The sequence below is a fragment of the Eublepharis macularius genome, chromosome 5 (genome assembly GCF_028583425.1).
Source record: "Eublepharis macularius isolate TG4126 chromosome 5, MPM_Emac_v1.0, whole genome shotgun sequence".
Lineage (NCBI taxonomy): Eukaryota > Metazoa > Chordata > Lepidosauria > Squamata > Eublepharidae > Eublepharis > Eublepharis macularius.
The window spans coordinates 115,246,935-115,270,312 of record NC_072794.1 but is presented as its reverse complement, the minus strand read 5'-3'; the positions used below and the strand labels follow the sequence as shown (position 1 = coordinate 115,270,312).

Genomic DNA, 23,378 nt, shown 5'->3' with positions numbered 1-23,378 from the left:
TTATCCCTCCTTCTGGCATCTTCACATTGATAATAAGCCTGAAATGTTAAGCACCAAGTTCCCCTTGTGATGTTACTTTTCTCCATTCAGGTGGCAAGTTTTTGTGTGGCAGTGGTAGTGATGATAACCATGTTGTCTTTGGGGATCTACCTGAGTCCTCTTCCTAAGGTAAAAAAAATCACCCAACAAGATCTGTTTAGGAACATGATTCCAGGCTAGTGGGTGCTGTTGTTTAGTATTCGAATTAGATGTGTTCTCTTCTATGGTAATATTTACACTAGAGGCTTAAATTGATTCTAATAGTCATTTCCATTTCCTTGGGGAATTTGGGGTACTAATGCTTTATGATATGAGCTACGAACCTTTAATATTGTTCACAGCACGAAAATACAATTGGTAATATTTGGGGGACAAAGCCAAGGCAATAGAAAACCAATATATAAATAGATAGGTTCTATGACTTTTAAGTCATCCATTTCTAACCAAACCAGATTTTGGAGAAAGGCAGGAATTGGACAAATTACAAGGTCTTTCAAACAGCCTGGCTTTTTGATATCAGATAGATCCCAGTTAATGTTTCCTTAAAGCATAATACTTTGCTTCAGTTCAGTAAAGCTGCAATCATAAGCATACTTACTGAAATCTTGCTGAACTCAGTTAAACTTCCATGAAAAAGGCCTAGGACCAAACTAGAAAATAGAATGAACCGAGGCAAATTGACAAAAATATAAGTTAATGTATGGGCTTAGATGAAGGATGAAGGAAGATGGAAGAAGCTGTTGTGAAAGTTAAGGTGAGTCTTTAGTCTGGGTTCTAGTTGACAGCAGAGAGCAGAGTGAGATGAGGGCAAAATGTAATGTGTGGTGAATCCTTCATGACTTTGCCAGTGAGTTTTATCCCATCTACAGGGCTGTGTTGTACCAGCTCAGGGCATGTTCTCACTCCAAGCACTTTCTTCCCATTCCATTTTGACCAGTCTAAGCAGCACAAGTGTGAAGAGCACACGTTTTTCTGTGTCACCCCACCAGGTCCAAGCTGGTGTCCAGAGGCAGCACCACTACAGTCTGTCAAGGATCCAGGTGGCAGTGACACATGAGACAAGTACAGGCGTTAGGCACGCCTGTTGCCTCTGTTGTTGCTGTTGCATGTGGGTGAACTGGCTTTGCCTGTTTGTAATCTGGATGTGCATTTAGTTAGTGAAAAGAAAGAACTGGGCTGTACTGTACTGTGAACGATTCCTTTTTTAAAATGCAGCATCTGGCTTTAGGGCACTCTTTCTTGGGGCTTTCTCCTAACTCAATTTTGATTTGATCTTTGCTGCAGGCTGTTTTGGGAGCCCTGATAGCTGTGAACCTGAAGAATTCTCTGAAGCAACTGACTGATCCTTACTACCTCTGGAAAAAAAGCAAGTTGGACTGTGTAAGTGTCTTATCTCAAGCCTTCCTTGGTGGCATTCAGGAAAAAAAATAAGGGTTCCAGGTGCCAGTTGATGTCAAAGTCATTAATATGAAGGCCATGGAAAAAGCTCATAGGATTTACAAATAACTTGTCAGATATTTTGTTTGAATAACATTTATGGCAATAAATTATATTTGCATAAATTGGGCCTATTCCCTACATGTTTCTCCAGAAACTGCTTTATCAGTCAAAAGAATAATACAAATTGCCCAGCCACAGACATGAACAACTTTCTTAAAATGCAATTCCAATAGAAGTCAAAGGGTGTGTGTGTGTGTGTGTGTGTGTGTGTGTGTGTGTGTGTGTGTGTGTGATGTACTGAAGTTCTTGGTATAAACTTGTGACTGTGAATGTGTCAAAAGAACATATGAGCAGCTGTTCTGGATCAGACCATCTAGTCCAGCATCATGTTTGACACTAAGGTCAATCAGATGCCCCCAAAAGGTTTACAAACAGGGTCTAGATGCCAAAGCCTCCCCCTACCTTATTCTTACCCCTTAAGACTTGTATTGAGAGGATCGGTGTCCTATCCACTTAATAGAAGCTTAAATACCTGGTGGTGGTATTTACCTCTGTGCCATGAAAAGCTTCACCTGTCCATTAGAAAAAATACACTTGGGAAGGGGGAGCATGCACAGGTTTATAAAATTATGCACAGGTTGGAGAAAGTGAATACAAGGAACTTTTTCTCCCTCTCCCAGAGTAATAGAACTTGCAAACACACAGTAAAGCTGATGGGCAGTAGATTCAGAACAGACAAAATGAAATAATTCTTCATGGCCAAGCCCTCTCATTGCAATGAAATTTATGGAGGAAAATTTCCCCAGAAGATTGCATCTTAAGGCCACCACCACAGAGGGTTTCTTTAAAGGGTTTGGAAGAACATTTGATAGACTCTTGAATCATGGAGAAACCAGCACATTCTGTTGTGTTCTTGTTCACCTTCTATGTTCTGCTGAAGAGTTTTACAGACATCAGCTTTTTACTATATAAACGTTAGTAGTACAAGAAGACTCCAGATGAGAAATGAACATAGCTGCCTATATAAACAGCCTGATTAAGTTTAATGAGCCTCACCATCTTTTGCCTGACTCAGTTTAAAGAGCCTCACCATCTACAAAAGGATTGTAGATGTGTGGGAGAGACAAGGCAGGCACTAGGTCCTTGAGAAAACAGCCAGGAGATAATCCCCCTAGTTGACATCTCATAGAAAAGAGCCGGTGAAAAGAGCTGCTCCTTCCTTTGACAATTTATTAGCATGAAGATGAAAACGAGTAGAAGTAGAATAGTATCAAATGAGAATAAGGAGGTAGAAATGCTAGTAAATGGTCAAGGCAAGGCTGAGTTGAGACACTGCCTTTTTTCTGTGGGATGTCAATTGAGGAACCAACTGCAGTAACCCCCTTGTCTGAAGTCTCTGCCATCTTTCTGGACAGGTATCCTTCCTGAATGGGGAATCCTCATGTGTGGCGCTTGTTTTGCAGTTATAAGCATCTTGTAGGAAATGTTCTGCTTTCAGATTTTTTTCTTATCAAGGATGAAATATTAGAACCTAGCCCCTGCCTAAATAAAATTTATATTTGAAGAATTTCCTAATGCTGCTAGATTGTGCAGATTCTACAATACTTGAAAACAAGTGTCTAGAGTCAATCAGAGAACTTCAGACTACAATCAGTGTACCATCATGTGTGTTCAATGTTGGACATCATCCAAGTATCCATAGCCCTCCCACTCTGCAGGGCAAGGAAGTAACTTGCTGCGTTTATGTCTTTCCACAGATGGTCTGGGTGGTGAGCTTCCTCTCTGCCTTCTTCCTGGGCTTGCCCTTTGGACTTGCTGTGGGAGTGGGATTTTCCATCCTAGTAGTGGTTTTCCATACCCAGTTGTAAGTATTATCTTGGAAAAGGTCTGTAATGGAAATGCGCAAGGATAGGTATTTTCCAATTTTAAAAAACACGTTTGGATCAAAATTTCAAAGGCAGGTGTGACTGGCAGCTCCTGGAAAATGAAAGTGCCAGTCCCTGATAGTAAATAATGATGTCATTTTAAGATAACAGCTGCCTACTATACCAGTCCCATGAATATATTCCTCAGCTCATTTAAATCTGGGGATACTTATGTCACACGTATTTATACCTACTCCATTTACTCTCATATCTATTATACATAAAACGTAATCCACTTACTGTTATCAACACTCTCAGAATAAGAAAAATATTTCAGTCAATGAAAGTCAATGAGGTAAAGCAGGAAAGTGAGCATGCTTTAGCTTTCCTTACCAACATACCCTTTTGGGGATAAAATATAGGCCCCTTTCTTTCCTGCTGCATGCACAAATGGGGCAGACAAACATGGTTGTCTTTTCATGTGGAGTTTGATCCTTAGAGGACATCTGAATCTCCTGGTATGCTTGTTTCATCATTTCAAGTGTTATCCAAATAGGAGGTCTCCTTAGGGCCAAGCTACAAGTGACGAATGACACTTGAATGGCAAGTGAACAGACTCACATGCATTCCTCCTTGTTCACTTGCGCTCCACTTGCACTCCGCTTGATCACTATGTGATTGAGTGGAGAGCAAGTGAAGCACAAGTGAACAGGGAGGAATGCATGTGAGTCTGTTCACTTGCCGTTCAAGTGGCATTCGTCACTTGTAGCTTGGCCCTTAATCGTTTGGGGGAATTATCATTAAAGGAGACAAGTGAGGAGGTAACTAGGAATCTCCACCTATGTATATGGGGATTATTCCCTTAGATAACTCTCAAAAACAGGCAGATGTTCAACCGGAAATGTTTCTTTATTAACAGAGGAATAAAAGGAAAGCATACAGAAAACACACACAGCATATACACAGAGCTAGCTAGGAAAATCAGTGAGGGAATGGGAAAGCAGTTTTGGGGGAAGAGCAATAATTACCAGTCTCAGAGAGCAGGAGGTCTGTGGAAGAAGCAGCAAGAACAACCAACATTTCACAGTGAGGAGAAGAAAGGAAGCCCAAACAAGTCTGGGAGTGCGTGGATGGGTCCCAGAACACACACACACACTGAACACATGGCGGGGAAAGCCCAATTATAGGTCAAAACATATCCTGGAGCAAAACTGATGTCTTGCTCCCAAAAACAATACCTCTAGAGGTAGGGCAATAAATTGTGAAAGAGCCCCGTGGCACAGAGTGGTAAGCTGCAGTACTGCAGCCCAAGCTCTGCTCACGACCTGAGTTTGATCCTGGCGGAAGCTGGGTTCAGGTAGCCGGCTCAAGGTTGACTCAGCCTCCATCCTTCCAAGGTCAGTAAAATGAGTACCCAGGTTCCTGGGGGTAAAGTGTAGATGACTGAAGAAGGCAATGGCAAACCACCCCGTAAAAAGTCTGCCAAGAAAACATTGTGATGCGATGTCCCCCCATGAGTCAATAATGACTCGGTGCTTGCACAGGGGACTACCTTTACCTTTTTTTAAAGGTAAAAATACTGTTTGTTGATCTGGTAAGTACTGGCCAGGAAGGCTATCAGGTGTGCTGAATAGTGTTGATTATGTAAGTGGGAGAGGGAAAGTAAAAGAAGGTGTTGATGAGATTAGGCATGGAGTTTTCCCAGTAAGCCTTATTATCTCTGCTGCTCTCTGGGGCATAGAGAGCTGTCAGTCAGACGACTAACACTAGTGGTAAGATATTATTATGTGCAAAGACGTCTGCTTTAGATGCAAGATAATCTCAGAAATGTTTCCCCTCACAAAACTGAGACTTAAAATTTCCATGTAAGGAGATTTTCTGAGATGGTGTATCATCCTTCAGAAGTTGTTCCTGCAATAAGAAGACCCTTGTGTCAATGTGTGTTTCTGACTACATGCAGATGATGCTGGCAGGGCTGCATCACCCCTCTGCAATAAGTACTGGAACCAGAGTGGGCAGAAGCAAAGGTCAGAGCTCCTGTGCCTTTAACAGTGGTGTAGAACATCCTGAGATGCTGCTTATCATGGGACAGTATGGCAGAGGTGAAGAAAAGTGCAGTGACTTCAATTCCCTCTTCTATATAGCTATTAGGACTAGGTCATACCAGTCTTCTTCCTAGTTCAACCCAAGAGCAGACTGAAAATTAGCAATGTTGATGGTGAGGGTCAGACGCACACCCAGCCTCTGTGTTATGGCTCATTCCCAGCCCTTCTCTGCTATTTCTTTCCAAAAAACTTCATCCAGATGAATTTTGTCTTACTTGGTCATCCTCCCAACTGGCCTACTATAAGAATATAGGAGGCAATTACTAGTAGACTAGACATAAGTAGCTTCAACTCTTGGTGTCACCCTATCCTTCCTGTCCTGTTCTGTACACTACTGGATTACTTCTTTGGATTTAAACTCTTGCCTGGCTTTTGTTTGCTTTTTTAAAAAAGATCAGATGCTTCTGAACAGTCTGCTCACTTGGACATAGTCCTTGGCGTACTGAGACCAAGGCCCCAATCCAGCCAGGCTTAGACTTATCTTTTGGTCTAACCCTAACTCTGTAGAAACAAAAGGCAAACTTGCATTACCTTCATAATATAGAACTAAATGTATTCAAGCTCTCTGTTACACTTCTATGGTTGAAAGAAATGAAGCAGACTCAGGTCAGGATGTCAGAAGCCATTCTGCACCTACTGCTTGCTGAACCCAGGCATGAAAAAGCAAAAAGAGAACAACAACAGAGCAGGAGGGCCAAGGCTTTGCTTCCTTCTTGCTGGCACTGCCTATGTGGATGAGCATGTATGGTCTGAATTTGCCTTATTCATGCACTCATCAGTGTAGACTGCGCCAATACAAAAGAAACAAACATCTGGCACTCCTTTGGGATTTCTCTCTCTCTCTCTCTCTCTCTCTCTCTCTCTGAATCTGCTCTGTTGATGCCCAGCTGGGACAAGCAGTAGAGTCCCTCCTGAGGTTCCTATGTGCTATGAGGAATTCTCAGCCCTTGTTACCCAGCCGTCCACACACTCCCTCAATATGATGGTTAGGAATGAAATCAGCTGGTATTCTTGGCGCTATGGACCCTGAGAAACTACCTGTGTAGAAACAGCCTTGACCTCAGATTCTCACATTCACTTTTGAAGTAGTCATCAAGAAATGGTGTTACTTTTAGCTGCACGTGGTTCCGCTTCCTGAGAATGTACCCATCTCATGACAGATGTTATCTATCATGAGGTAAAAACGTTGACAACCAGCAGACTCTTCAATGCTCTATCACTTCTCACCACATGGGGGTGTACTCCCAACAAAAATTCAGCTCGTGAAATTTTGTAATCTACCATATTTGCAAGACAAAGGTTTTCAGTGCCCACGAATAGTGTTTGGGTAGAAATATTACATGACATCTTATGGTTACAAAAAGGGAGATCTGACTGGACAGCATTTTTTATGTACTAGATCAAGCAGACATGCCCTTTCCTCTTTCATGCCCCTGGCAATCCAACCAGTAACAGGAATTGGTGTTGTCAGTAGCAAGCGAACTCCATCCTTCTTTTCTGCTTGGCTTGCATCATTGGATTGTAGTAACATGGAAGTTATTTCAGGCAAACTGCTGCTTTGGAGTCCTTATATTTTGATATTTTCTTCCATTTTTCTCTTTAGTCGCAATGGCTGTATCCTTGGCCCAGTAGCTGCTTTTGATATATACAAGAACCCCAAAGTCTACAATAAGGTAAATGTTGCAGCAAAAATCACCTTACCCCAATATGATTACCACCCAGCCAATATAAAATCCAGGTGTTTATTTTATCATATGAGGTGATTACTCCAGGAATTTATTTGTACAGACATTTTTACTCACAGTATTCATGGCCAAAGTTTGGTGGAGGTTTCACATGTAATGTAAAAAGTACTCTTTTTATTTAAAAATGTTTCTTAATTTCAGAATTGTGAGCAGCCCTAGATTATAAAAGTTCGAGGAGTCCTACTCTAAACTAGGTAAATGCCAAGATTTCCAGAGCTCAAACAGCAGGACTTCAGTGCCTGTGCTGAGTTATTTTCAGACATTGCCACTTTGGTGCTCAAACCACATGGAAGGGGATATTGTGCTACCTGTGATCTTCCCAGTACATGGGGTCACCCTCTTTCTTGCAGAGAGCAATGCACATATCTTCCAGCTTTGGAATGTGCAAATACATATTCACAACAAATGTTTGGTCAAACTTGGAATGAGTGAAAAGGCAGTTAGGCTTCTATTCCTCCCCATGGTTAGGAGGAACGTAGCAAATTATGCAATATTTGGAAATAAAGACACATTTACTTAACTTGCACAATATAGAGAGATTGCAGCATTCAAGTCTTCCTTCCTATTCCTCAGCAGTGTGTCTCCCAGATTTGCTCCAATTCTTTACACAGATATCTTCTTCCAATTTCTCTCCCCCCCTCATCTCCCTGTGTGTTGAAGCACATCATCTGCATGTGCAGCAACTGAAACTTGACAATCTCTCTCCTGCAGGTCCACGAAATAGAAGGGATTAAAATTGTCACTTACTGCTCCCCGCTGTACTTTGCTAATTCAGAGATATTCAGGGAGAAAGTCATAGCCAAGGTAAGCAATAACCTCAATGTTCATCTCATGAGCAGCTCCGCAGTATTTCAGAATCATATGGTGTCATGTCACACTAGCTTCTCCATCAAAACACATCCATTTTTTCCCTTACTGTGCAACATCAAATATCTTCTAAATAAAAACATATTGTATGGTTCCCTCCCTTTGTTTACTATCAAATGTTCGGCAAAATCAACCAAAATATCCTTCTATTTCTTTCATGTAAGTTTCCAGAACTGCGTTTATGCTGCGGGAGAGAAGAATCCTAGTAGGGGCAGGGGGGACAGGGTTGCAGGGGGAGACATACTTCACTTGATACTGTACAGTTGTCATGAATGATTAAAATAGCTCAGTCTCCAACAATCTGAGGATCCTGTGTAGCAGAGAAAAGGTACCTCTTTTCCCTCTCCACTCAATATGTTCCCTCCAAAAGTCATGTTGCAGGGAAGCAGCCAACCAGCTGACCGTTAGCTGCAGGCTGTGCTGAAACACCTCTTAGATTTGGTTTAATGCAGGAGGCAAGCCTTTCCTCTCTCTTTACCTTCATTATATGTATACTTTCTGACAGTTACAGTGTGATCCTGTGCAGTTACTTCCCTCTAAGGCTGTAACTTATCTTTTTATATATTTACTTTATTTGTTCCCCACCTTTTCTCCTCAATGGGGACTCAAAGCAGCTTACATCATTCTCCTCTCCTTCCTTTTATCCTCACAACAACTCTGTGAAGTATGTTAGGCTGAAAGAGTGTGGCAGGCCCCAAGTCACCCAGGGAGCTTGCATGGCAGAGCAGGGATTCGAGCCTGGGCCTTCCAGAACCTACTCTGACGCTTTAACCACTACGTCACACAGGCTCTCTATGGACTTTGATGGACTTAAAAGGATGTAACTCTGCTTAGGAGAGCACTGACAAAAAATATCTGTCTACTCTGCTGGCATGTCTGTAGGGGTGTGCACGCTGGAAATATTTGGATTTCCTGCTTTGGGTTTACCCGAAGCAGGAAAAACATTTGGAAATACCCAAAACCCGAAGTGGCAAGCCACTTCGGATTCGGGTATTTGAATCGCTTCAGAATGCTCCGTAAAGGTTCGGAGCATTCCTAAGTGATTCAGGGGGCTGGGTTTTCCAGCACCCTCCCACTCCCAACCCCCCCACTTAGCCCCCCCCCATCAGCTGGCAGGTCAGATGATAGTTTAAAGAGCCCTGTCCTGCCAACAAGCAGCAGGGCCCTTTAAAAACCCCACAACACCCAGCATCCCCCTTACCTTTGCTCAGCTGTGGAGCCTGCAGCCTCCCCGCCACCTCACTTGCCCGCCCTCGACCCTGACATCGGCAAGGCGAATGGAGTGCCCGGCAGGGAGGTGGAGGCTTAAGCCTGCAGCCTCCCCACCGCTGCCTTGTTCGCCCACAGGTGTCGGGCCGAGGAGTTCCTCAGCCCCGACATCAGCGGGCGAACAGAGCACTGGCGGGGATGTGCAGGCTTAAGCCTGCAGCATCCCCTCTGCCTCCTTCACCACTGACAGGGCCAAGGAGTTTCCTGGCCCCAACAGCACACCCCTACATGTCTGTACGTCCTTAATTCTGGTTACTCTGGCTGTTTCAGCCTTCAGTAATGTACTCAAAAATAAAGGGAACCCCCGGAGAGAGGAACAACACAAAATACAGAATCCGGGGAACCGCAATAAATTACCAATCAATTGAAAGTTAATTTTTTATATATATTTTTTTGCTTGTGCAAAGTGCTGAAGTGCAAATGCATATATATCAATTCAAAATGCAGTTATGAACAATAATAATGAGGTAGTCTGTCAATCCAGAAATAATACAATATATACAGTCTCAACTGGTGGATAGAGAGTATACAAGGATGGGGAGAAACGTCCCGCTTGAGATGAAATTCAGACCATCAGTCCAAAGATGGAACCGGAAGTGCCAAGGAACACTGCCATTAACGTACTGTCAGACCATACAGCATGTGGGGATTCTGACATCATCACAAGCAATGAAGTCTCTATGGTTAACTTCACATTTTACAAATGGAGATATTCTAAAGATAAAGAAGAGGGGTTGCTTCCCTAAAATTTCCCCTTCCATATCCTTAAGGCTGCAGAATTCCTATTTAAGTACTAAGTTTATATTCTGTAAGCTGAGCCAGCACAAACAACCCAGCTCACTATCTTCTTCTTTATTTAGACTGGTGTGGACCCCATAAAAGTCTTCTTGGCTAGGAAAAAGTATGTGAAGAACCAGGAAAAAGTGGCGATGGCAGCAGCAGCCTCAGTACAAAAAACAAGCAAGCTAAAATCTGTCTTCAGGAAAAACAAGGTAATTTAGCCCATTTCTTAGCTGTAAAAGATATTTTGTCCAAATAACGGATTAGAAGAGCCTTGACATGACAAGAGCCATGACAAACACCAGTCATCCTTGGGAGCTGACAGTCACATTGCCCAATGGTCATAGAAGGGCTGCAGAAACAGTAGTGACTGGTTGGAGCTGGACCGGAACTGCCAGCCTGAAGCTCCCTTCCTTCCTGTAACCATGGCAGGCCCAGCCCGTAGGAACTGCTGTGGTCAGCGACAGCATCCTCAGTAGCTGCTGTGATGGATGCTGTATTGCCTCTGAGGTAATATCTGGATTTTACTGAGGCTCCGCTGCTTGTGCAAGAGAGTGCTGCAACACTGCACAAGGCTGATGGACTGTACCTTCTGTTCCCATTGTCATAGCTGAACTCTTTGAATAAATAATCTTCATGTATCTATAAAAGAGGAGGATTGTGTTTGTAATAAATGGAAGCATATATAAACGAGATGTATAATTAATTAGAAAGTTGGCTTCCTGAGTATTACAGTTTTGAAATCTATGGCCTACTGAATCAGCAACTGGAAAGACAAGAGTCCAGAAATGCACAGTTAATGGTCACACATGAAAGTGGAATGACTCAGCAGCTGAATGCTTGCAAACTGATTATACTACAAAATGCAGATTGTGTGAAAAGCTTACAATGCATGTGATGTGCCAAGGGACCCGTTTAAATTGTAATGGGGACCAGGAGCCTGGACACAATGGTATTATTTTGCAAAAGTGTGTTGCATATTAAAATGTTAGGTCAGGGAAGATTTTTTCCTATGGTTATATCATTATAGGGCCAATGATATCATTGGAATATTGGGGGTGGGGTTTAATGTTGAGCTGTCACATGCCTTTTTAAAAGGAGCTATTTTAAAACAAGAATTGTTGGCCTCCCTCTCTCCATCGCCCCTTGAGTAGCACACCACAACTGAAGTCTTCCAGTTGGTCATGACACTTGAGTGCAGGGCACCTAAACAAAGTAACATTAGATCCTTTGCCAGTAACTGGGATTCTTAACTGGGTTTAAATTGTGGTAAAGAATCCCTATTTCTGGGGGGGAAACAACCTTCAGTTTGTTAAAGTGTCTACATTCAGACATCATGGCAAATTGTAGTTGAAGACTGTATTCAACTATGGCACACTGAACAATGGGAAAGGGGGTGGGGAGAGAACATGTCAGCTTGACAGTTACCTGGTTTGGGTCTGTCATGAGCACACTGAGATTTGTTCATAATGTGTGTTAAGTCAAGAAAGCAAGAAGTCCGTTTAGAAACCAACCACAGCAGAATAAGTGTGGCCACCCTACTCTGGTAGGGAACATAGCATTAGTAGAAATTAATCTCTAAGTAGGGCAGAATAAAAGGGTAGGACACAGTGAACAAGGTTTTCAAGGCTTTCGCATCTGGGAGGTATTCCTATTATATTGGTTCAGTGTTCGAATTGCTTCCTTCCTTTTCTGAGTTCTGTATAGTGAAAGGCTGCATCTGCTCCAGAATCTGTTTTTCCTCAGGGCTTTTGCAGGGTTTTTTTTTTCTGCCTACATCCCCTGATGTTTCCTTTAAAAGCAGACTTAAGACACTTCTACGTGCAGAATATTTTCTTCTGTGCAAGCCCTGGCATGGTCATTGCCTCGCCTCTTTATTTCTCTGCTCGCTGATTGGCTAAACAACCAATGTCCAACCACTCCCTCCATCCTCCTTTCTCCCTCCACTCTTCCCCCTATTGAAAGAAAAGTTAATAACATTATGTGTTGTGTAATTTGTGCACGCTAACCTCAGCATTATGAAGTAACACATCAAAGCCTACTAGCCAGCAAAAGCTGTGGAAGATGACATTTTGTACATTAATCTCCATTTTCCTTGCTTTGATATCCAGTTTTTTCCAATGCCCTTTTAAAAAATTCTCTGACAATAATGTAATGTTGTTACATTGCAATTAATTTCTTCCCATTCCAATGTCCATTTTCTTCAAAAAAAATAATTATCTAAATTAAAATTAACTGCAAGGAAGATTAATGCTTTGTTCTGTGCATGCACTCTGTCTGTTCCTTAACTTTCATTTCTCACGTGATTCTAAACACAGTCTTTATAAGGCATGCATGATTCTCTGGTGTTATCACTCAATCATTCCTGATAGGCTCAATATGAACATGTGATTGGGATTGTCCAACCACAAAACTGAATCTCTGGGTGGTAAAGATTTGATCTCAACTGGAACAGCATAATCCTCTCTAATGTTCAAATGTTATAACATTATAACTCATGTGTCCCCACCCTGCACCAAAAAAGGAGAGGCCTACTAGACAAAAACACTGATGTCATCAACATCCCCTCAAAAGCCTGAATCAAGAATGGGGAATTTTTCTGTGTGCAAGGGCGGGGGAAGATAGGCACCACTTTGGTCTGACTCCTTCATGTGCAGAATTACAGAAAGCCCAAACCAGATCTGATCCTTGCAGGGCAAATATCCAGAAAACCCACTGTAAGTTGAGCATGCAGAAAAGCCCATACTCTCCATTATGGTAGGCATGTGGTCCTTAAAAATGTATTGTGTGAGCTTTGTATAGAGTAGCCATGGTGATTCTCACCTAAGTGAAGACCTGGCAAAGAGAACATTGAAAAAAGCCTGTGATTGGCTGCAAAGAGCACAGAGTAACAATGGAGGACAGGACCAAAAGGCCATGTAGCTCAAAGCTCTGCTCCAAGGCATTAACAGCTTAATCCACATCATGTGTCAGAAGTAAGCAAACACATAATGTTTCTTTTAAAAAATCAGATTAATCCATCACCTGAATTCATGAGAATCAGTCACACATGCTGCATCAGATGTTCATTGATTTCCTGAGAGTAGACAGTTTATTTTGTAAGTACTATTTTCCCCTTTGTACAGACCATATCACTGCAAGAACTTCAAAAGGACTTTGAAAGCTCTACTCCAACAGATACCAACAACAACCAGACAGCTGCCAATGGCACCAACATTTCCTACGTAGCATTCAATCCTTCTGTGAACTCTTCAAGGCAAGCCAATACTTCCTTTGAGCAAGGAAGCACAACTAGTCATCGGAGCAGCACCTGTAGTAATATTCCAGCCTCAAATGTTGATCCTATGACTACAGCACCCCCATTTGTCAACTTCCACACCATTATCCTGGATATGAGTGGAGTTTGCTTTGTAGATCTGATGGGTACAAAAGCTCTGGGAAAGGTGAGCTTATATCCTGCCTTCAGTCAGTTTTGTTTTGTTTTGAAGCTGTCTAAAATTTCCCATTGAACTCAACTACACAAATTTAAACAGAACTGCAGGGCTTTTTTAAAAAAAAAAATGGTTGGCAAGGTTCTTGTGAGTTGTCTTTAGTCACTTCTAAGGGCACAATTGACAGCTGAGCAATCAAAGTCAGATGCTACATTTGTAGAACAGTTGTCAGTGATATAGTTATGGCCAGGATCATAGTAAGGCTAAGTTAGTAATAAATGAGAAAGAGGCTGCTGTCATATGCCTTTTCCCACGTGAGTTATTTGTCCTAGGTTCAATGCTGTTTTCCTGGTTTTTCTCCAATCTTCCCCAAACCTGCTTTGTTGCGAAGTTTGGAAAAGATTGCAACAAAGCATGGGTGGCTGCCATGTGGATGATGTATTAGCAACAGAGAAACCACACAAGCCCTTCTGTGTGTGGGAAGCGGCACAGACTCAAGTGGGAATGGCAAATAATAATACAAATTACATTAGAGTGGATAAGCATGAGGCAAGAGTGAACTAGCACATCCGAGAATCTTTTTCAGAGGTTATATTTTGTGCTCCTACTTTATGTACTGGAACAGCACACTACCCACAATCCTCCTGATACACACAGTTGCCATTTTGTATGAATAGGGCAATGCATTTTCAAGCTTTGGTATGCACAGACAAATACTCATAGAAAACTTGGGTTTCTACTTGGGCATACTGAAGCATTGCCCTGTTCACATAAAATGACAATCGTGTATTGAGAGGATCATTTTTAGTGTGCTCTCCCAGTACAGAAGGTAGCAGTGCTAAAAACATAACTTTTGAAAGGGACTAGAGGCGTTACCTGACAAAGGCAAAAGAGTTACAGGGTACAACATACAAGCTACCATATACCAAACTGGACCATTGGTTCACCTATTCTGTATTATCTACTCTAACTGGCTTTGGCTCCTCAAGGACTCAAGCAAAAGAATGTCATTTCCAGCATCTGCCAGAAATGCTGGAAAATGCCAGAGTTTTAAACTTGGACTTCCTGCATACAAAATGCATGCTCTTACTACTGAGCCATTATGCCCTTTTCCCTGCCATGATAAGACATATAGAGCATGCATTGATTGTGGACAAATATAACCAATACACTGCTGCAGCTTATATGTGAATTTTTATATAGCTCCTCCTCTGCGGTCAGTGGATCATGAGAGATCTGAATAGTCAGAATCCGGAGGAAGCCACAGAATAAGAACATTCAGCAATTTCTGCAGAACTTCAACAACAGAAAGCTATCATAAGGGCCAGTAGCTGGGGCGCCCAAGGTTCAGATTCAATGAGATGTTACTTCTATTCTCAACTCATTCTACATCCATTTAAAAAGACAATTTTTCACTAAAATCAAGTACCTAGTGGTTTCTGATGAAGTTCCAATGGTTATGTCTAAGGCTACACATTGTATCAATGGAAACTGAGCACATTTGAAAAACGAGCTATGCACCACTTGAGATGTTTTTACCATATAATTCTGGAAACAACTCTCCTGAAATGTATGGAATTTGCAGTGCACCCTAAATTAATATTCTGTCAGGTGTTGTAAAAGCTAATAAGCCCATGTAAAGTAATATTATCCGCCCCCCCCCCGCCCTATTTTTGTCTCCTTGTACAGCTATGTACCAACTACCAGAGGATTGGGATCAAAGTTTTCCTGGCAAATGTGCCTGGTAAGAATATTGTGCTGTGCTTCTTCTGTCTTCCATCTTTTCAACCTTGAAGAGGAGTAGGACCACTGGAGAGGAAAGATTCATGGGTGGAATCCAGTGAGGGTAGTTCTAAAGCAGCCCTTCTGGAAAAGTTGCAACTCTCATAGCCCAGTGCTGCCCTAAATTTGACTGTGTATCATTCTGGATGGAAGACACTAGCCAATGGCATGAGATGATATTTTTCAGAGGAATAAGATAAACCATAAACCTTTCAGTGATTCTCTAGAATCTTGTTATTGTTATCAAAATGAAATCTCTGTCTGTCATGGCTGTGAAGGAGTGTTGATAATATCAAGCTAATATACACCTTTTGGCTGAAATTCCAAAGAGCCAAAAACAACAGCTCTTAAGATTGCTCAATTCCTTTCATTAATTCATAGGTGAACTATGAAATCTAGCATGGCTTAAGCCAATAGCAACAAGATTTATTTGAGTGAAGGCCTTGCTGATTTTAAATATCATGCTGAAATCACATGACATTTCCCATCTTTTATTTTATGCAGGGAATGCTGTGGTACTATGCAGGGCTCATTACGAGGGGGAACGCACAGGAACACAGTTCCGGCAGTTCCCCAAAGAGGTCACATGTCAGGTGGCCCCACCCACCTGATTCTCGGCCATTTTGGGCCCATCTGATGGGTGGTGGATCACTCTTCTGTTCAGCAGCGGCCTGATCCTGACCATTTTGGGCCCATTTTGGGCCATGTTCAGCCCTTTTTTGCCATTTTGGGCCCAATTTCGGTCCTGAATGGCCAGGATTGGGTCCAAAACAGCCAGGATAGGTGATGTTAGGTGGTGCGGCATATGCAAATCAGTTATGCTAATGACACATTTCTGGTGATGTCAAGGGGCGTGGCATATGCTAATGAGTTATGCTGATGAGATCCTCCAGCTCTTTTTCTACGAAATGACCCCTGGTACTATGTCTTTTCTTCCATATCTGGAAACTGGAAAAGCAATGGCCACACTAGTGGGCAGAAGAAGAAACAACCAGGTGCAAGGTAGAAGAGTTTATTAAGGTGTTTTTATTCCATTGCTCAAGGTGAAATGTGAAGGAGATCCCCTGAAGATCAAAATGCATAGAGATCAAAAAACCTTAATAAACTTCCTCCTTGCACCTGGTTGTTTCTTCTTCTTCCATATCTGGAACCACACATGGGAATGTTTCTTCCACCATGTGCCAATGAATGGCCTTTTCCCATGCATGCAGTGACTTTCTCCAACAAGTATAGCTCCATCTCAGAACACAAACTGGAGATTCCTCAATCTGGATTTAGAGAAAATAACCAGGTCTCATCTTCAGTTCTGATTGTCTGCATCTCTAGTTTGCTTAGATTCTTCTATTACTTCCTTGCTTATAAGGCAAGTAAGAGTTCGACTCCTTACTAGGGTTTTAAGCTGATTAAATAAGCATTATGAAATCAATGGGCTTAGACTGGAAGAACTCTGTTTAGGATTTCACTATCAGTCTATTAATCACATGTGCTTTAGTCAATCAGTTGATCAATTAAATTTGCATATGATTAAGGCAATCATTCATAACTGGTGTATCTGAACAAATTAAAGCAGATCAGATGAAAGACAGATGGACAAGTAGAAAAGGAAAGGCTACACTTTTGTGTATAGAAGCATTTGTAATCACAATTCCATCCTCAGTCTTTATATATGACAAGTTTTGTGCAAGAGAAATCTTAAAAGATTTCTGCCATTTGACTTCAACACAGATGTTTTCATCCACAGACTTAGATAAAGCAGCCTTGTTATCTACCATCTATTCAAGAATTATGAGATATGATGAGCAGTGTGTGCTTTAGTGGTTAGAGTGTTGGACTGCCATGAAAGCTTTCTAGGTAACTTTGGGGCAGTCAAACACACTCAGCCTAACCTACCTCGCAGGGTTGTTGTGAGGATAAAATGAAGGAGAGGTCCAACAATGTTAGCTGCTTTGAGTCCCTACCGGGAGAAAGGCAGGGTATAAATAAAGTGAGTAAATAAATAAAATGTTGGTTTAAAAAACTCAACATAGCCTAAATATTGGTTTTTAAAATGTTGTTCCATGAAAGTAATGGAGCGACTAAGTACTGGAGCTTTAAGAAACATCACTGTATTGCTCTGTCCATACCAGTTTTTGTTCCAGAAGAAAAATTCCAGAAAAATCAACTACATTCTAGTTTACTGCCTGATTAACCTGTTTTCCAGTCAGGGCGCTGTTGTTCTTCCCTCTATCTGCTGAGACTTTTGAGTTTCAGAATCAAACAGCAACATCTTTTGCCTCCATTTACTGGATGCGTCTCTGGCAAGTGCAGGGCTTTCTGTGAATTTTAAATAAGAGACGTGCACTATGTTGGACTTCACTGGACAGACCCATCTCAAATAACTTCGGGATACAGGCTTCAGCTTTCAGCCCATTGATGTAACTTTGTCTCTTTCTCCAGCCCAAGTGTATGATGACATTCGCACAGGTGGAGTCTTTGAAGAAGGTGGCCTTGAGCCCAGTCATGTCTTTGTGACCATCCACGATGCTGTTTTGTTCGCAACAATGAATGGCAACAGAGCCACACATCGTCCCATCTTTGAAGAGGTATGGATGGTTCACTGTGCTTCCACATGAACAATAATCTTTATTTCTGGCAGCACCAGTGCTGGTGTGTGTCTGTTTCATAGTCGCTTAGTCTAGAACACCAGTTATGAACTATACTGGCTAGAAATTTAGGATGAACTACAACACAGATATATTTTGAAGAATCTGAAAAGAAAAAAACATTCCTAAAAAGAAGTGTTCAGTGGGTTTTGTGGCAAGCAGTAACATTCCATTTTACCAATCCAGTTCCATTTTACCTGCTTCTCTGCATGGCTGCTCCCTAGCTTATCTTTGCCCACCCTTAGTAATGACACTGTCTTGAGAGAAGATAATCGTATACACCTCGTACCACCTATTAGATTTACTAGAGAGCCAGTTTGGTGTAGTGGTTAAGAGCAACAAGACTCTAATCTGGAGAACCAGATTTGATTCCCCACTCCTCCACTTGAAGCCAGCTGGGTGACCTTGGGTCAGTCACAGCTCTTGCAGAGCTCTCTCAGCCTCACCCACCTCACAGGGTGATAGTTATGGGGATAATAATAACATACTTTGTAAACCACTCTGAGTGGGTGTTAAGTTGTCCTGAAGGGCAGTATATAAATTGAATATTATTATTATTACATTACAGCTGTAGATGAAGTACATGCATTTGTTAATGGTTGAGATGAGGGATAAAGGATAAAGCCTATTAAAATCAGTGGGTTCAAATGGATTCAAGTAAAGGAGTATCAATTGTAGCAGAGAGGTGGCCGAAAGCAAGGGACTGACAATAGCATAGCATGTGCTGAAAAAGGGGACAGAACAGAGATATATACTTCTAAGCTCATCGAAGTCAATGAGCTTAGAAGAGTGTAGCTCTGATTAGGAGAGCCCTGGGGTGTAATTAGGGTTGCCAACTTCAGATTGGGAAATTCCTGGAGATTTGGGGGTGGAGCCTGAGGGAATGACTCAGCAAGTCATAATACTATACAGTCCACCCACCAAAGTGGTCATTTTATTCAGGGGGACTGATCTCTGTTGTCTGGAGATCACTTGTAATTAAGGTAGATCTCTTGGTCCCACTTGAAGGTTGGCAACTCTAGCAAGTAGCTTACGTTGTTTATTTAGTCTTATGTTGAGAAACAGTGATAACTCCACCAAGCTATTTCATGATAACATGGTACAATGTCCCATATCTTGGCCACGTGTGTATGTGCAAAGAGCACCTTGTACTTCCTGGTTCATCTAAATGGAATGTTGTCTAGGGAGACAATTCTTTGCACAAGTTACTTTTAGTGTTTCTTTCTATTTGGAAGCCTTCACTGGTGCGACTTTATTTTTAGACCACCATGAGAGAATCTGTTAGGAGATCCCCAAGAGACATTAAACTGTCTGTAGAATCACCTATTTAGCATTTCTAAATTTCTTATAATTGTAAGCGAGGCGCTGTGGAGCCTCAGGAATTACCATCTATGTAGATAGGAATAAGAATTCCCAAAGAGCTAATATTCATGCCATTTTTCCCACTGGTTTGAGTACTCTGGTTTTTACATTCACGCACATTACTTGGTTTCTCATAACTTTATTTCCTGTGCTTGATGATTTACAGCTGAATGTGTGGAACAAGTGACATTTGAAAGGATGGTGCTTGAGGGGAGATGAAAAAAAATCTGTGTCTTTGTGTTTGGATAGCTTATTCAGATATGCAAATCACCAGTAACATTTAGACATGCAAATCACTGCCACATGCCATAGTTGTAGTAATGTGTAAATCCTCTTATTCTGACAGAGTTTATTAATTTCCATATGTGTATGTCCACATAAACAACAAACTAGTAGTAGTAGGGCATTTTATTTTTAAACTGTCACATTGCGTGCTGAGCTCATGGGGTAGCCCTGCTTCTGGTTTCATTATTTGCATTACTTTGCTTGATAAAGGATTTACCAGCCCAGCTTCAGCTGACATGATGAAAGGTCTTATCTTTGCCATATAGCTATTATTTGCTTCTAAGACATTTACTAAAGGTGAAACCACCTGGTTATCATTTAAATGTGGGATAAAGGACTAACTCTTTGTTCCACAGCCAAGGTGTATCTACTTTTTGAGGCTTGGTAAGAGGCTCAGCCACACCATACAGATGAATGTTTGTATCTAAAACCTAAATGGCAGGTGTTTGTGTACACTTACTTGTGATAGCACCTCTACTCCCTCCCTTGGTAAAAACATTTTTAGTCCAACATAAGTAATTTTTCCTGTATTTCTTCCAAATCTATTCTTGCTGTTTAAACCCATTATTTATTTATTTACATCATTTACCTGCCTCTCTCTCCAAAGTGGCTTAGTTCATTCTCTTATCCTCCATTGTATCCTCACAACAATCCTGTAAGGTAGGTTAGACAGAGAGTCACCAAACGAGCTTTCATAGCAGAGTGGAGATTTGAACCTGGGTCTCCCAAATCCTAGTTCAACCCTCTAACTCCTAAACCACATTGGCTTAACCCACTAAATCTTTTAAGAACAACTTATAGCTTTGTTATAATGTCACTGAAATCAACTGCTTTGCAGAACGATTGTCTTAAGCCTTGTTCCTATAAACTTTTTTATACTTAGGTATGAACGAGTACGAAATAAAAATATAGTGCATCAGATATAAAGTGCAGATGTCTTAAAATTGACGTGTACAAAGTATCTCCTAAGAACTTTTACACCATTCTGAAACTTTTCATGGTGCCTGAAGGAAATGTAAATGCATTGCCAGAGCATACTTGTAACAAGACCATTGCAAAATATGTCAAGGCAGTGTCAGGGCAAAATATTAATATCTCATATACATGTTCAGTCTAAGAGTAGATATACTTCAGCCCTCTCAGCTGTAAAGGCCAGCTCCATGGATTATTTTTATGATTTCAGTGCTTTATAACTTGTTAATTGTGATTTCTCCTCCTCACTTTTCTATACAGAGAGCAAGTCAGATAGAAATCTCTGTCTCTGATGAGTCTCTGGAAGACAGCAGCGCTGAATTCCATAACTTGGAAGAGGTGAGTACAAGAAAAAAGATAGTATGAAGTAAAAAGTCTGTGCTGTCCTTCAGACACACAGTCTCTCCAGTATATTTCTGTCCTGTGGTTGATATCTGGAGCATCAATCCTAACCTAAATCTCCTGTTTTTCCCTTAGGAAATGTTTGGAGGCATTTTTCATTCAGAGACCCAGACAGCACTGTGAGTCCTTCAGGAACACTGTTAAGCAATTGACTCCTTAACCAAGGAATGCCTTTTAGGAAGAAAGGTTCCTTCATCCAAACAGAGCGGACAATAGGCTCAGTGCATCTGAGCCATAGGACCATTGTGCTTTGGGGGCACTGAGGCCAAAATGCCTCTTTTACCTGACATTCTTTCCTCCTTCCATTCCTCTCTGCTTTCCAAATTCAGAGCAACTGGCTCTTGAAGCAGGTAACATGGGCAACAGAAGAAGGAACTCAGGGACTAAACATTGCCTACATAGAGCAGCAGGAATATAACTACACTTCTCTGGTCCTCGTTTGTTGCTCATTCACATTTCAAGCTTACATACCCAGATGTATGAACACAAGCACACCAAGGAACTATTAAGCATTAGCTTTGTTCTCATAAACATGAAAAATACATGGAAACACTTGCTGGAGCGGCAGACAGAAGTCTCACAATATGCAGCTACTTGAGTTTGTGAAGGGTCAGTTTTTTCTAAGGTGCGCACTGACTTTGGACCTCATACTACAAGTAAACAAGTCCCCGGTAACACTCCCAGTCCCTCCTCTGATTGTTAGCACTAAGATATAAGTCTGTCCCTTCTTTCTGGGGCTCAAATGCAGCAGCATAATCTGTGGCTGTCACTCATTGCCTCGAAGAACTGCTGCGTTTTGACACCAGTGCTTCAACGAAGATCTGCCTTGTCCATTACAAGCCACAATTTTTCCCTTTATAGGAACCTTTCCATTCAGGGGGTGGGGAGTGGGTGGGTGGGAATCCTATTACTTCCAGTAGGAACTGTGTGGATAGACAGGCCCTTTCCTAAATGCAGGGCTTTTTTTTCAGCTGGAACGAAGTGGAACAGAGTTCCGGCACCTCTTGAAAATGGTCACATGGCTGGTGGCCCCGCCCCCTGATCTCCAGACAGAGGGGAGTTTAGATTGCCCTCCACGCCAGCCATGTGACCATTTTCTCCAACCCACTGAGTTCCACCGCCTCTTTTCCCAGAAAAAAAGCCCTGCCTAAATGTAATTAACATATGGCTTGATAAAATGCACATTGAAGCCATTAACTGAAATGGGTTTTCGACTACTCCTTGTATTTAGAAATGTCAAGAAAATGACCTACTTCTATAGTATTTTGGTGCTTCATCTTCCTGTTCTCAATAATCAGACATTTACAGAATGTTCCATTTAGGCTCATTTTGAGAAAAAAACAAAGCGTCTGAAGGCACCAATTTTCCTGGACCTGTTTTCCAGTCCCATTCTGGGGAAAGGGTTAATTATACATCCAGATAGCATATTAAAAATTTTTAAAGAGTATGACCAACCCAAAACTCAAGCTTCAACTAGATATTCCGGTTGAAGATCTTTAAACTGATCCACACAATGCATCTCATTTGGTTTACTATTTGATCCCTTTCAAGCTGTTTAACCTTTTCAAATGCTAAGTGAATTTTCATAAGCACGACACAAACAAAGAAAATCTACCTCTCAGGCAGACAAGCCTGACTAGATAACCTAGAAATATGTCTCTTTTGAATTTTATTTTATAAATGCAAAGTGATTTTTATATAAATGGATGAATGGTGCAAATTGCTATTGCAGTTTCAGTTTTCTGTTTAATTTCTTCTTGCAGCAGCAAGGTGTTGAATTTGTAAGGCCTAGGAGTCAAAGTCAAAGGTTTTTAAATGAATGCAGAACAGGATGAATACAACCCAAGCCATGAGAGGTGAAAAAAAAATTATTGATAACCCCCAGATCTGTGAACACAGGGTTTTGGTGACAAAAAACCCTTCCAGTCATTTCCAAAGAAAATGAAGACTGAAAGGACCTTGAAAGAAAAATGAAACACTCTATATTTCATCAAAATATCACATAGTTATAATTAGTGGGAAATGAAGTAGATTTTGAAAGTGTGTTTGATGTAGTAGGTTTGGAACTTTTAAAATGCATGGTTTTGAAGATGAAACTAAGTTTTTGTTTTATTGTTTAAAACAATAAAAACTAGGAAAAAGTCAAAACTAGTTCCTGGAAGCATGACTAACTGTGCTGCAATATTCATTTGTACAGTTGTTTCAGACATCTATTGGACATAATTGTCTGTTGTATGTTACTCACTATTCATAGTGAGTAACATACCCGCCCCCCCCCCACTGCCTCCCCTACTAGGAGACATTTTTTTAAAATTTCCTACATTTGGAAACCTTTTTATCCAGCTGTGGACATCCCTACAAAATAGCACACTTTCCTCATACCCAATCCAGT

At 41.4% G+C, this 23,378-nt stretch overlaps 1 protein-coding gene across 1 annotated transcript in view; it reads left to right on the top strand.

The window, feature by feature from the left end:
• The window catches only part of SLC26A9 (solute carrier family 26 member 9), a 52,432-nt gene extending 30,615 nt beyond the window's left edge, over window positions 1-21,817 (top strand). Inside the window, exons 10-21 of the mRNA XM_054980876.1 lie at window positions 91-168; window positions 1,324-1,419; window positions 3,237-3,343; window positions 7,053-7,122; window positions 7,906-7,998; window positions 10,191-10,322; window positions 13,236-13,352; window positions 13,389-13,553; window positions 15,231-15,285; window positions 17,760-17,905; window positions 20,846-20,923; window positions 21,062-21,817. Of these exons, the coding sequence (XP_054836851.1) occupies window positions 91-168; window positions 1,324-1,419; window positions 3,237-3,343; window positions 7,053-7,122; window positions 7,906-7,998; window positions 10,191-10,322; window positions 13,236-13,352; window positions 13,389-13,553; window positions 15,231-15,285; window positions 17,760-17,905; window positions 20,846-20,923; window positions 21,062-21,109 (1,185 nt within the window). The 3' untranslated portion in view covers window positions 21,110-21,817. The remainder of the gene's footprint in view (window positions 1-90; window positions 169-1,323; window positions 1,420-3,236; window positions 3,344-7,052; window positions 7,123-7,905; window positions 7,999-10,190; window positions 10,323-13,235; window positions 13,353-13,388; window positions 13,554-15,230; window positions 15,286-17,759; window positions 17,906-20,845; window positions 20,924-21,061) is intronic.
• Window positions 21,818-23,378: the final 1,561 nt, after the last annotated feature.